This window comes from Tauraco erythrolophus, chromosome 1 (assembly GCF_009769465.1).
Source record: "Tauraco erythrolophus isolate bTauEry1 chromosome 1, bTauEry1.pri, whole genome shotgun sequence".
Lineage (NCBI taxonomy): Eukaryota > Metazoa > Chordata > Aves > Musophagiformes > Musophagidae > Tauraco > Tauraco erythrolophus.
In genome coordinates, this window is record NC_141465.1 from 4,296,198 (window position 1) to 4,310,751 (window position 14,554).

Below are 14,554 nucleotides of genomic sequence, written 5' to 3' on the forward strand. Positions count from 1 at the left end.
TCATGAAAGTTTTGTGCTCTCCTTAGCCTCCTAGTGAGCATCCCCGTGGTGGCGAGGAAGTCCACCTGGAGAAGTATTTGGCATCAGAAAGGTTATCCCAGAGGAAACAGATTACAGATGTTACCAGGAGGGAGAAAGGAATAAAATCCTATCAAACGTCAGATGACCTGCTTAGAGCAACAGCAGAAAGTCCTCAGATGGTAACAAGTCACCTTGCTCTGTACTCGTCAGTGTTTCTGTGGGATGCTGTTGTGCAGCAGCAGAAGTGGATCCCCCTTTCTGGAGCACTGCTTTTGTTGCTGGTGTGTCATAACAGTATCAGGAGATGTCGTACCCAGAGAGAGACCAAAGCAGAAGCTAGAAGTTGGAGGAAAATGTTTCTGACCGTGTGCCAGAGCCATACAGAAGGCAGCATGTGCACTAGGCAAGGCCATTTGGTGTTGAACTTCCAGGAGTCATCTCTGGAATCTCATGCTTATACGACTTGCTGCACACGGGCTGTTAAGGGTCTTTCAAACAGGTGAGCCAGGAATGGGACTTCATCACACCGTGACTGTAGACAGGGCTGAGTTACGTCCCTGAACAAGTGGTCTGCAAGAGACGTCCAGGTACTTCAGTCTGTGTTTTCCAAACTGATCATTGACGTTGGATACTTTGTTGAAGGCATGGCTACCTTGAGAAGCCAAGGATCTGGTTTCCAGACAGGCTGCTCATTAATCATATTAACGAGTGGGAGCTGGAGGTGCTCAACAATTGTGAGAAATGAAGTACAGGACCAGTGTAGCTTGGACCATCTGTGACTAAGCCACCCTCTGTTGTTGATTATTCCTGATACTTTTTGTCCTTTATTTCTCTTTATTGCCTTTTAGTTCTGCTCAACTTACAGAAGGAGTTTTGAAACCAAATGTTGCAATTCCTCAGATCTCATGGTCATGTACATTACAGAAATGCTAAGAAAGAAACTAAAGTATTCAGAAGTCTGTGATTTAAACTAAATGCTGCAGTGGCCAAACACTGCAAGCTGGAAGCAGAAAGGGATGTGGAATAATTAAACTTTCAGCAGGTATCACTGCTGAAAGTCACTGGAATGACTGAGGCAGGGATTTCGTGGAAAACTTAGTATGAGATAGCATGTGTCACTGATGGCCTCAATGCATCTGCATAAGGAGGATGAATTAGAACCGGAGGAGTGAAAGAGACGCTGGCGATCTTGAGGATCCCTGACATTTTCTGTTTTGTCCACTGGCATATGCAGGAACACAAATCTTGCACACATTTTTTTAAAAATCGGACAAAAGAAGCAAATTAAGTGTTCGCTACAAGCTCAGGAATGAATACCAGTCCCGGAGAAGGGACAAGAGACCTCTGTGGCTTCAGAATCAACAATGTGAACAATTCTGAGTCAAGGACAGTGGGTTCATCATGGGGCAGCAGGAGGTTCTTTATAGCAACATAAATAGGTAAAAGCTTCTATTCAATAGCACAGGAACTGGCCAGGGCAGCTGGTTAATGGTTCAGGCCTGCGACATTGATGGGGTTCCTTGTAAACTTAGACTAACGCGTTGCTGGATCAGGGCCCAGTGTTTATCATGCCAAACTCGGTCTATTAGTTTGGCCTCTAGACTTACTGTCCTAGTGTTTGTGGTGACTGATATTTCGGAGGCTTTACTCTTTTCTCTGCTCTGGAAGGTAGAGAGATGCCTGGGCATTGGAAGCTCTCTGCAGCATGCTGAGGAGACGTAACCTTCTTACCACGCTCCTGATCGCCTTGCCATGGGCTCTTCTCCTAACCTTGTGGCACCAGTACCCAACCACCCGCTACCTCAGCCTGCTGAGAAGTAAGTGCAAGAGTTCTGCTGTCAGTGTGCTGGTGGTTGCGATGATTGCTGGTGTGAACCCAAAGTAGGAGATGCTCTCTTATGGGATGGGTTAACCAAAGACAAACTTGCCTGAAGGCCCCCTCTGGGTTTGCCTACAGCAAGCACACAAACCATTCTTAAAAGCGTGTTAAAACATGCACCCATGCTGGCTTTGGGGAGAGGATGCTGATGTGCTGAGCACTGAGTCCAGACAGATGTGTCCCTCTCCTCCTGGAGATGAGGCAGTCAGGCAGTGATTAGCTCTCTAACATCTTTCCTCTTCCTCTTCTTCTTCCTCTTCTTCTTCCTCTTCTTCTTCTTCTTCTTCTTCCTTCCATCCTTTTTTCCCAGAAGAGACAGATGAGAACGTGACCTCTAAAGCTCTCCTCAATGGTACATCTGCACTGAGAGAAGAAGGCCTCCCATCATGTATTCGGCAGCAGCAAAGCATAGGGGCAACACCTAAAGTCATCCAGAATTATGTGTACTCCAGGCCTCCTCCATGGTCAGACACCCTGCCGACCATCTTCGTTATCACTCCTACCTACACGCGGCCAGTGCAAAAAGCTGAGCTGACCCGTCTGGCCAACACCTTCCTACACGTACAGAACCTGCACTGGGTGGTGGTGGAGGACTCACCCCGGAGGACCAACCTGGTATCCAACCTGCTGGAGAAGGCAGGGCTCAACTTCACCCACCTCAACGTGGAGACACCCAAGAGCCTGAAGCTGGGGCTGTCCTGGATCCCATCCCACACGCCACGGGGGACGCTGCAGAGGAACCTGGGGCTGCACTGGTTGAGGGACAGCTTCAGCAACATCCCGCCACCAGAAGGGGTAGTGTATTTTGCCGATGATGATAACACCTACAGCCTGGAGCTCTTTGAAGAGGTAAGAGCTGTCAAATTATGTGGGACAGAAAAGCAGGATACAACTGCAAAGCCTCGTAAGGCCAGGTGTACTTGCAAAGACCTCTAAGATAGGGCTACCGTGTGGACTTTCAGCATCAACTGGGAGACAAGAGCCCTCCTCTCCCACCCCGTGGGAGCTGTGTCTAGGGCAGATGGAAACCTATAGCTATGCAATAGGTTTCCATGCTCTAAAGGGTTGAAAGAGAAAAGAGCACATCTGCCACGGTGTAGGCTGCGGATGTGAGTAGCCACTCACACAACATTGCACCAGCTAGAGCCCCTTCTGCCAGGGACCAGAGGAGACGTACTCAAGAATCTATACCTCTCCTCAGGGACAGCTGACCTGATTTAAGTAAGCGCCGAAGACAAACTTCTGGCAAAGCACAGATCTGCGCTGTTGTAGGAGTGTGATGGGTAGGGGATGTTAGAAAAATCGACTTTCCTAATCCACCTTTTCTCCTTGGCTGCCCTTCTGTACTCTGAGTTCCAGCCACCACAACAGGGCTGTGCCCCTGGGATCACAGGAGCTTGCCCAGACTTCTGCTGGAAGCCTGGCTTTTGTGCGATGCCAAGTGTATTGCAAACTTGCAAAAATGATTATTCAGTATAAACTCCCCTGTCACTAATTTAAGCCAAACTGTACTACGCCACTTGAAATACAGAGTTACGCATCAGAACACATTTCCAGTTTTCAGAGTTTTTTTGGTCTCCGTTGAGCTCATCCTTTCTTATTTCTTTCCAGGTCCTTTCTGACAATTTCAGTAAAACCCCACGTTTTTAAGCAGTAGCCATGAATGGAAGAACAAGGAGGGGGTGGAATTTGCAGTAAATGAAGACAAAGATGCATCAGTCAGGGAGGGAGATTACAGGCATGGGGGTGAAGTTGGAGCGAGCGAAGTTGATAATACAGAGCTGGAGGCCTGGTAGAGGTTGCATTTGACATTTACAAAAATGATAAAACTTTACAAAAAATTGGTAAAGGTTCAGATGAGATCAGAAAATGAAAGGTTTTCCTTCTTCCAAGGGGCTGGGCACAGAAGAGCAGTGAGTTTGGTGTTCAGAGAACGTGCTAGGAGAGCCTCGTGGCTTTGCAAGCTGTAGCTCTCCAAGCAGTAGCAGAGGTGAACAAGGACTTGTGCTGCCTAGAGCTATGTGATGGTGTGGGACATCAAGGGGGAAGGAGGGCAGGTGCCAGTGAAAGCAGAGGATGGTTTCCCACCACTAACGGGGTGGGACAAGCGTTGCGGGGTTGAGTTCTCACAGCACCGTTTCTTTCTGGCACACAGATGCGCTACACGAGGAGGGTGTCGGTCTGGCCAGTGGCTTTCGTTGGGGGGCTGCGATACGAATCCCCAAAAGTGAGCCCAGCAGGGAAGGTGGTGGGCTGGAAAACCGTCTTTGACCCTAACCGGCCCTTTGCTATTGACATGGCTGGATTTGCTATCAGCATCAAGCTGATCTTGGAGAAGCCTCAGGCCAGTTTCAAGCTGGAGGGAGTTAAAGGAGGCTACCAGGAAACCAGTCTGCTGAAGGATCTAGTGACTATGGATGGTCTGGAGCCCAAAGCAGCCAACTGCACCAAGGTGAGCAGGACAAGAGACCTTGAAAATACGTTCTCCTCACTGGCTCCTGGCTGCTTTTGCAGCCTCCTGCCATGCTCCTCCACCTTCGTGTGTGCCTGCCCTGTGCTGGCGCACGTCAGCGCCAAACGGTGCAGGGACAGACAGGCAGAGCCTGCCAAATTTTTCACAGATGAGAAGCTCAGAGAGCGCTGAGGAACAGCCAGTGCTGTGCTCTCTGTGTTAATAAAGAGCCTCAGCCATACCATTCGTGCCCAGATTGCTTCTCCAAAATCCAGGAGGACTGGCAGAGGGTTGAGTCTGGGGTTTTGGTCCAGAATGATCCCCCTCTCCTTGCCACTGTTACATGTGCCTGTGAAGTCTCTCCCAGGTTCAACTCCTTTGAATCACAGCTTCAAACAGCTGCGAGCCTCGGGTTGCTCAGGATCCCACCCGATGGATGCGCTGCTCTCGGCGTTTCCATGGCATCCAGAGCCCCTGAACTCTCTTTGATTCCTTCTAGGTGTTGGTCTGGCACACAAGAACTGAGAGACCCACTCTGGTTAACGAAGGCAAGCGTGGATTTACAGACCCCAGAGTAGAGGTGTAAGCAGAGAGCCAGCTCCAGGCCGTGAGTACCCTTGTCTTTACTGGTCTTGGCAAGGCAAACAATCTGTACCTGTTTCCCTATTTATGCTATTATTTCCTCAAAGACTGAATATATGATTGTCCCAGTAACTCCCTTACCATGCCACCCTTTGCATGAAGTAGATCCTCATCTTTACCCACCTACGGTCTGTTTCATACTCCTTCAAGCCCCCTTGCAGTCCACGTGGAAGCTTTGCAAAGAGAGAAAAGTGGCAGAAGAATCCCGTGGTTTCACTGAGTAATAATGACAAGCCAAATTCCTTGCTCCTGTTCTCTTGCCAGCTCCAAACTCTCTTCAATGTAGGACTTGTCCTATGGTGTATGTAAGGAGATCACACTCCTGCAGACAAGCTTTTCCCACTTCTGCAGTGCTCCAAGCATCCACCTTCAGCTTTTATCCTGCATGAACAACTGCGGTGTGGGTGTGCACGCAGCAGGGAAAGGCTGACGGGACACTTAGACAACCTCAAAACAGGAACCAACAAAGAGCAACCTACACAGACTCTCACAGAGTTTGAGGGGCTCCGTACCAACATTACCGGAGCTAGGAATACATCTGCTGCTGAGGAGAGATGGTGAAGGCACTAGGAGTGCCTTTGTGGTCCACAGAGCCAGGTTCAGCAGCAGGAGCAGGGATTATGGCAACCACCACAGGTGAGGGCAGGAACCTATCAGAGATCAGTGATATGTTCGTAGAAGCAGAGATTGATGAAGAACAGGCTTCAGAGGAGCTATGACCTTCTCTGCCACTGCCATGCCCTCTGATCCCAATGTCTGCCCTTGGCAGATTCCTAACCCAAAAGTCCCAAAAGAGTAAAGGTATCCAATTTGGGAGTACCCAGCACTTTCAGGAATGACTCATATCGGTGGCAAGATACAGGGTCCTGAATGATTTACTCCTACTTTGGAAGATATTCCAGGGATGCTTTGAGTTCTGGCCCCAACATAATCTCAGCTCAGCTCCACCAGTGGAAATAAAACTGACAGCTTTCATACAGGCAGCCATGAGTATTTCAGCTCCTGCACTGATCTGCTGTGTGCAGCATTTCCACATCACCTCATCATCTCTGAGTGACAGCTGTACAAAGTGCATAGCAATCCCACCGCCTGCACGCTCAGCAGCAGATGGGAGGGACAGGAGCCCATTGCCTAAACGCGGACCCCTGGTGCCACCACGGGGACCTGGGGTAGCCTGCCCGGCCCTCTGTTAGGCCACAAACTCTGTACCGCATCTGCCAGCTTTCATTAATATCTCAGCTATCCTAGCGATCCGTAAACGATGCTAGACACCCACGCTCAGGCAGCAGCCCCTCTTTTAACCTGTGCTTCTGTGGAAGCCACTAGCAGTAACGAGCTCGTTTTCCATACCCACCCACGCTGGGTCTGCAGTTGGCCAAAGCTACATTTGTGCAAACTCAGCTCATAAGGTCTCAGAATCCAGTTAACTGGTCTGGAGGTACCACTCACTTCGTAAAGGATGAGCAGGGTTATGGAAACTCAGACCTGCCTTGCCTACTTGTCAGAGGAGGGGTTGACTGCTCCACTACAGATGCAGAGTGTGGATGTGACGTTTCCATAAATGTGCCATTTATGTATCAGCTCCTTTGTCCTCATGCTCTCTCCTCGGCCAAACATTCAGCCATCCTCCATGAGAAATGCAACACACACGCTACGGATTCTCATGGGAATGACTCCCTGTAAGTCTTTTGTTGTGGGAAATGGAAGCGACCGGTCTGAGAGACCAAGACACTGCCACCCATTCACCAGCAGGACTTGCACCCTTATCCAGAGCCATCGTCTCAGGGGGCTTTTAAGTCAGTCTTGGCTGGGCCAGTTCTGTAGATTTTGAAGGAACTTTCCCACTTGCATTAGCAGAGAATTTGACCACAATCCCTTCAGCACCAACATCTGCCATGTGGGGCAGCTTCTCTGACCTGCCAAGTGGGCAGGTGGCATCCACTCCAGGAGACATCTGCAAGGTAAATTGCTTGACTGCTCAGTCAAGCAAAACCATTAGATTCCCTTCCTTAAAGTTTTAAATTCAGATCTCTCCTGATAGCTTGGGTGTTTAGGAGGTCATAGAATCAGGGAATGATTTGGGTTGGAAGGGACCTTTAAAGATCATCTAGTCCAACCCCCCTGCCATGGGCAAGGACACCTTCCACGAAACCAGGTTGCTCAAAGCCTCATCCAAACCGACCTTGAACACTTCCAAGGATGGAAGGTCCTTACTAGCAAGGCTGCTGAACTTCAGAATCTTGACAGACATGATCTAGATAAGTCAGCGTTGAGAAAAAAAAAAAAGATTTAAAATTGCTCCCCTGGGAATGTTCTGTTCTTAGACACAATGGGGAGAATATTTCTGGCTTTCTCTCCTGGCAATTAGTCCTTGTTGAGGATCAGATCGAGCCAGTGAAGTCCCAGACCTCCCAGAGGCCTCTTTCCCCTCTAACGCCTGCAGACGTGAGCCTGGCAGACATCGCTTGGTGTGGGATTTGGTGCTCTGTTCACCTCTATTTGGACCATTGCGTGGCTGCTCTGCACGTGTGTAAAGGGACCTGCTGATCATGTGAACCGTGAAGATCAGACTTCAATGGGTGCTGCATAAATAGCAGTTATTTTGCCCCAGCTGGAGTCCACTCTCTTCCTTTCCTTCATTCCCACCACCCTTAGCTGGGTCCAGCTGAACCACAGCAGCAGTTTTTGTGAGTCTGGGGGAGAAAGCCCTGCATGCCCGATCACAGCAGATCTGCAAAAGGGGAGCAATAAGACACCTCAGGGTTTTGCTTTTCACAAGAGACAACAAAAAGAAAAAGAAGAGTTCAACATTTTTAAAAAAGGAGAGTGTTTTTCTTTTCTGCCCTAGAAATTCTGCTTTTTTAGCTGCCCTGAGAACCATTAGGGAGGATCTGAGATGTGCTGGGATTGAGGATCAGGATGAGATCCTCAGCTCTTTCCCCAGCGTCTTTGTGCAAAGTGGAGGAGCAGGAGGGACAAAAAGGGGATGGATCTCTGAGCCTGTCTTCAGCTGGACAAAGGCTTTCTCTGTGGAGATGTTGTGGAAAACGGCCATAAGTCTGATCTCTGAGAAACACTGGATGAGGCTTTGGGCAACCTGGTGTAGTGGAGGGTTTCCCTGCCCATGGCAGGGGAGTTGGAACTAGATGATCTTTGAGGTCCCTTCCAACTCTAACCATTCTATGATTCTATGATGACATGCAGATTAGGAAAGGGAACGTGGAGGATGGAGGAAATCCTTGGGACTGTCTGTGTTGCAACACGGGCCACAGAGCAACCAAAAGCTATCACAGCTGACTGTATTGAAAGCCCCTTGAGACACAGGCTTTGGCTTCTGAGAGCAGGAGACAGAAATTAATTTAGCTTCATATTTTTCTTTGCTAAAGCCTTGAGAATTATCATTCGAGAAGGTGATATATAAAAACTCCCTATTCTTATTGCTAACATCTATTTACAGGCATCTGAGAGAGAAGAGTTTGCTTAGGTCAGCACAGGACACCGGCTGCCTTGTGGTATTTCAAAACAGGGCAAGAAGTTCACCTGCAGTTCAGAGCTTCCAGACAGACCGAACAGTGATCCTCAGATCTCATCTCCTTGCTCTTTCTTTAAAAAAAATATCAGAGGGGTTAAAATAATGATTTTATGGGGAGAAAAAAAAAATCCTTGGAAAACTTTTTCTAATTTATAAATAAAATGTCCCAGCTCGGACTCTGTAGTGCGGGTGGAACAAGCAGCGCTTCAGCCATATCCCCAGCCTGAAGCTGTGCCCAGTGTGGTCGAGGAACCTGGTTGCTGTTGCCCGACTTGTGTCTACCTGAGCCAGGGAACAACCCTGTTGGAAACGCATCTCCTGCCTTGTTGTACTGGATGTGGCATCGACGCCTCTATCTCCCCCTTACCTCATCTTGTGTTTGTTTTGACAGAGGCAGCGTGGCCGTGATCGTTCCCGAAATTTGTCAGCAAGCACAGCAGCTGGGCACGCTGCCTGTCCTACCTGGCCCTCTGCTCTGCCGCTGAAGGCTGATAAACACCCCCAAACGTCACGACGCCGATCAGCTCCCACTGCCCGAAAGGTGGTGACAGGCAGGGACAGAGCTGATGCGGTGCCCTGCGATCCTACTTCACCTCTGACTGCGTGCCCTGGCTCCCGCTGCCCACCCGGCAGAGGAGTGCTTCCCTCTGGTTTTAACCATTAAAATTTATTAGATGCCATCTTCATTCTCTGCTGTGCCAGCGTAGAGTCTGAAATCCAGGATGGACCTCTGAAGGTCTCTCCTGGCGTATCGTAAAGCCTGAGCTTCAGCACAGCTTGCAGCACCTCCAGGACAGGAGTTGTGGCAAAAGAACAAACGTGGACCTGTTGGCCTGAGGCTGGTGTGCTCTCAAAACAGCTTTACAACAAAGCCAGCCTGAGAGAGGCTCTGCCTCTGAAGGATGCTCTCAGATACCTACACGGATCAGCCTTCAGCGTTGGAGAGGGAGCTGTGCTGAAGCATCTCATCTGGGAGTTCAGAAGGGATCTGGTGCCTACAACCCAGCTGAGAACTTGAACTGCCCTCACCTAAGGTTGTTTTGGAAAATGCTGGCCCAGATCTCCAGGCTTAGAGCCCTCTGGATGAAGTTCCTCTCCTGCTCAGGGATACCTGGCAGGTACTGCACCTCAAAGGCCATGCCTTCATGTCTTGCTGCAGAGACCAGAAAGCAGGGGCAAAGATATGTGGACTTGAAATTGTTGTTCCTATCCTGGAACCCTGCTGCAGCACCATCAGGCGCTTCAGTAGCCTCAAATCATGTATACGGACTTGCTTCCTAAATTTCCAGAGAGGAAGACACCTCTCTGAGGTGGAGGTGGGTGAGAAGTGCTCTGAGAAGAGGAACCCTCAGCCTGCACTCATCTCCTGTGAGAACATTGAGGAACGTGGAGAGACATCATCAGGAAACGTATCTTCAGCACATAGATGACAACTGAAATAGCAAAAGTGACAAAGTTTTCCAGTTGGACTTCGAAAGGCATGTGTGATGCTGTGAAAAGAGAGGAGACAGTGTCATGCAGAAGGGTTTCCCTTCCCCTCAATAAAACAGGAAGACAGCCAGGTGGAAGGCAGCCCACAAAGGAGGAGGTGGCAAATGAGGACCGAAGGAAGGATGCACTGGATTAAAAGCACAAGTGTTGGTACCATGTGTGCGCGTGGGGAGTGATGTCGCTGTGACTTTTCCAGGAAGATTCCTTGAATGACCCAGAAACCCCTCTGAGCACGTCTTGAAAACCGTCTTCGCTCAGGCCATGAGAAACAAGGCTTGAGGCATCCAAAACACATCAAGGATTTCACAGCTGGGGGAAAGTTTGAGCAATCGAATCACCCCCCGCCCAAGAAATTGTGGGCTGGCAGGAGACTTATTTATTTGTCGATTTATTTATACTAGAATTCTTCTCTGCCTATTCCGTGTTTAGTTTTGGTTTTTAGCTTAGAGCACCTGACACGTTCATGAAGAAAGACTGTTTCCCCCCTCGCCCTGGACTCTTGCAGAAGAACAGCAGGGCTTGGCGTTCACCGATGAATGTCATCTGTTCTGCGCTCCCCGGGGTTTCTTTACAATGGTGTCTTCAACTGGCAAAATAATCAGAAACACAGCAAGGAGGGGAGTGCAGCGGAGGGAATTACAGTTCCTTTATGCAAGAGACGTGGGTGGCACTAAGTTTCTGGCTCCCAAGCAACCGTAGTGAGGTAAAAACATGTGCAAACGAGTGCCTCGCTCAGCAGATAGTCCCCGTGGGATGTCGGGAAGCTTCCGTGAAGAGGGCTCCTCAAGGAGTATCTGAGAGAGGGAGTTGGCCCATGTTCCCTCGCATGGGGAAAGAGCAGCTGTGCGTCCTGTGATGGGAGGGGAGCTAAAGTACAGGAGGAGGCGAAGGGGGTGAGATGCCTCCTATCAGAAAGGAGAGGCAGGAGAAAGAAAAAATAGGCAGCAACTAGAGAAATGGAGACTGCATTTAGGGAAGCTTAGGCCAGGGTTTTTCTAGATGAACACATCCAGTACTACAGGGCCACCCTGCCAGCCATCTCAGCATGAAGAAATACTGAACGGGCCATGAAAATAGTGTCTTCTCCAGGTCCTAGAAAGGTCTTTACAGAGCAAGGGTCTGGCTTACTGGCACTGGATAGCATGAAGGAAGCCCAGTGTCCACAAAACACTTTTCGTTCTCCGTTTGTCAGAGCTTTGTGTCCCGTCCTCTGCAGGAGGTAATGCGCTAGGCGGGTGGGCTCAATGCTTCCACCCAGCATTAAACCAAGATTAAGTCCTCTTCTTTGTGGTTTTGATGAATGAGCAAGAGCGAGGGAATAAAGAAGTTGATTTCTGATCCTCCATTTTCCCCTCTGAGATGGGCAGGGTTTCTGCCCGTATGAACAGAAGGGGATATGGTGATTAATTCCCTTGCCTTTAATCTCCCGCAGGTCCTACATAGGGTCTTGGCACTGCCAGTGGGTGTTTGTAACAAGGATCTATTCCCATTGTGAAGGACACCCCCACACACGTGTTTTTAGAGAGTTGTTCTCTCTGCATCCCTGTAAGAAAGCTAAATTATTATTCCTGTTTTTCCCCACTGGGGACCTGGATTCCAGTGATATGCGTTACACCGCCAGTTCGGTGCCGGTCAGAGCCTGCTCTCACAACCAGCCCTACTGCACCATCTCCACTCTCGCCCCAGCCTGGCCCTGATGGAAGAGCGTTTCTGTGAATCAAGAAATTCTGTCAGTCACTAAATTGTGCAGGACCAAGACCTTGTGTGGTCAGCGTGGATGTACACTGCCGATATTCCGGGCTAGCAGACATTTGGAGCTTTTCTCTGTGAAGCAGCCTCAGGACAGCAAAGACCGCTGCTGGCCAAGGTGTGTCAGCTAAGGGTAGGTGAGTAACAGCCACCACAAGTTAAGACAGCTGGGTGAGCCCAGGAGTGGAGCAGTGGTCAGAGTTACAGGCTTCAGGGAACGGGAATGCAGGGAGGGAAGCTACAGATCAAGCCTGAAGTGTTTAAAGAAGGAGAAAGCGTCCCAGCGCCGGGTTTTTACTAGCATATTAGTATCTGACATTCATGTTCTCTGAGATTCATCCACTTCACCAACCAATGAATATTACTAACGTTTCCTGTTGCAGAAAATACTATGGACAAAGGAAAGAGAATGTCAAGAAAGTACTTTTTAATGGTTATTTATTTATATTGAATGGTACTAGAGCGTTATTAAATATTATGTGAATAGTACGATATTGCACCGTTGTCTTTTCTTGCAGTCTAGGTGCTTACTTCTTTTCCAGGAAAACACAGCGGACTCTGTAATGGAGAATGTATCAGTTTTCGTTGTTCTCATTTCAAGGGTACTCCCTTTAGTCTTCATCTGATCCAAATGCTACAAGAGAAATTCAAGCAAAAACATTTCTGGTCCCTGAGATTGGTGCCTGCATTATGGAGAAGAAGGAAAGAGACAGAAGGAAACAGGAGAGTCATAGTCCCATGGCATCTCTAGCAACAAGCTTGTCACTTGGGGGACATGAGGACCGCCCTGTAAAGGTGCTGACCACCACTCTGAAGTGGGTGGTGGTCAAAACATAGGGCAGGCAGTCAGTTCTCCATCACAAGGGAGAGGGGAAAGGTGCCACGAGCTGTCTGAGCATGATGGCAAGCTGCATCACACCGTCATGGCTAAACAAGGCTGCTGCTGGCAGTAGGCAGGCTGCCTGGTTTCTGTGGAGGTCTCCTGGGTGACGTTACAAGGTCTGTTCTGCAGGGTGCATGGTATTCACTCCAGCTCTGTTGGGCCAGCTGGTTTCTGCACATTGTTCTCCCCTCTGGGAAGAGCCAGGACAAGCTCTGCTGGCAGCAGTATGGTAAGACATAAGGGATCTCCTGCAGGAATGTGGGTACGTGTCACATCTCAGGTCCCAGCAAAAATTGATCCAAGGTCATACATCCTTTTTGCTTGTCTGCTCTGTGAAAAGTCTTTCCCAAGTGGTTCTGGACACCAGGAAACCTCTGAAGAGATGTTTTTCAAGTTCCTTCCTCCTGGAGGAGGATCAGTTGCTTAGGACAACATGTGATGAGAAGCAGACAAGGGCAGTAGCTTGTGACCCTCTGCAATACAACCCACTGCATCTTCTGGGCAAGGGGGAGAGACCCAGGAGCAGCACCAACAGAGTAAGGAAACGCAGGCTGAGGCATTACAAGGTCTGTCCTTCCTAACCAACTGCACGCTGTTTCAGCACCTGCTTCTGCAAGTCCCTGTAAGCTACAACCCACTGGGAAAAACGTATGGAGTCTCACTGGGGCACTAGAGGTCAGTGCAATGGGGTCAGGTAGGGAAACAACTCTGGTCTCTTGGTTCTTCCTTCTCTCTCCAGAGCAGAGAATGGATGGGGCTATTAGACAGGAGCCCTCTGTTGGCAAATCCACAAGCCTGGGAGCAGCTGGTAGCCCCAGGTCCTGTCTCTAATCTTCTCAATGATTTACTCTGTCATTTGGCCAAGGTATGTCACATCAGCTATATGTAACATCGGGGTTTTTTAACGACAAGGGACTCACCTCCCAGAAACATGGAAGCACTTCTAAGACTCTTTTGAGGAAGCATTGCTAAAAATTTAGCATACTAGAGTACAAGCCAAATCCATCCCTGTGTAATAAAAAAAAAAAAAAAAAAATCGAATTCACAAAGGTGTTGCTTAAAGTTCAACGTGAAGTTTACAAGCCGAGATCCTACGAAAGGCTGAGAAAGAACTGCCGTGGCCAAAGATATGTAAAACATCCACCCCACTAGAAAACAGTCACCCTCAAAAAAGAGGGACAGCTCTGCTTGGCTGTGATGGCTGAAAGCCTCTACGATGCCTGTACAAGGATTAACGCTGCCTTCCTCTTCCCTTGACAGAAGCCCCGGGGGTCGGGAGGGCAATGGATAAAGCACATTGACCTTGAGCACCTTGCTTGGCATCACTGTGTTACACCAGCACGTTGTTCCTTCCCTCCTTGGGCCCTGCATTTTCAAGGCCAAGCTTCCCAGCCACTCTGCTGCATTTTCAACAGGGATCTGGTGCAGGCCCCAGGAGACAAAGCAGGGAGAAGGGGAAAGAGAAAGAGCAAGCAAGAATGAATCTTATTAAATGGAGCGAAGCACTTCTCTCAGTCTCTCATCACGTTCGGGGCTGACTGGAGGTGAAATTACACTTGGAGGAGGGGAAGCCCCCTCCCCTGGGACAATCCAGAGGCTCTTGCACAAACTTAATTTCAAGCTCTGTTGAAGATGGTGTTTGTCTATTTTTTTTTTTTGTATGCATTCAATTTAATTTCTCAGGCAGCCATCTGAAAATGAGAAAGGCAGACTTTTGACTGTGAAGACAGCCTGGTGCCTGCTTCTTACAGATCCAGTCTCACATTGTTTTCCTCCATCACTGCCCTCAATAAATCTGTGCTCAGGAGTTGCTAAAATGCCTCCCGCCTCCCTTCCACGCTTTGGTGCGGGCAGTTGAATTATTTTTTTTTTGCATTTAAGCAATCCTATTCATTTTTAATTCAA

General features: G+C 49.0%; 1 protein-coding gene across 1 annotated transcript; it reads left to right on the forward strand.

The window, feature by feature from the left end:
* Positions 1-1,726: 1,726 nt before the first annotated feature.
* Positions 1,727-4,938, forward strand: LOC104371109 (galactosylgalactosylxylosylprotein 3-beta-glucuronosyltransferase 1). Its single transcript, XM_009987896.2, has 4 exons — positions 1,727-1,838; positions 2,211-2,749; positions 4,056-4,352; positions 4,852-4,938. Exons 1-4 carry the CDS (start codon positions 1,727-1,729, stop codon positions 4,936-4,938), a joined length of 1,035 nt encoding a protein of 344 aa, XP_009986198.1.
* Positions 4,939-14,554: the final 9,616 nt, after the last annotated feature.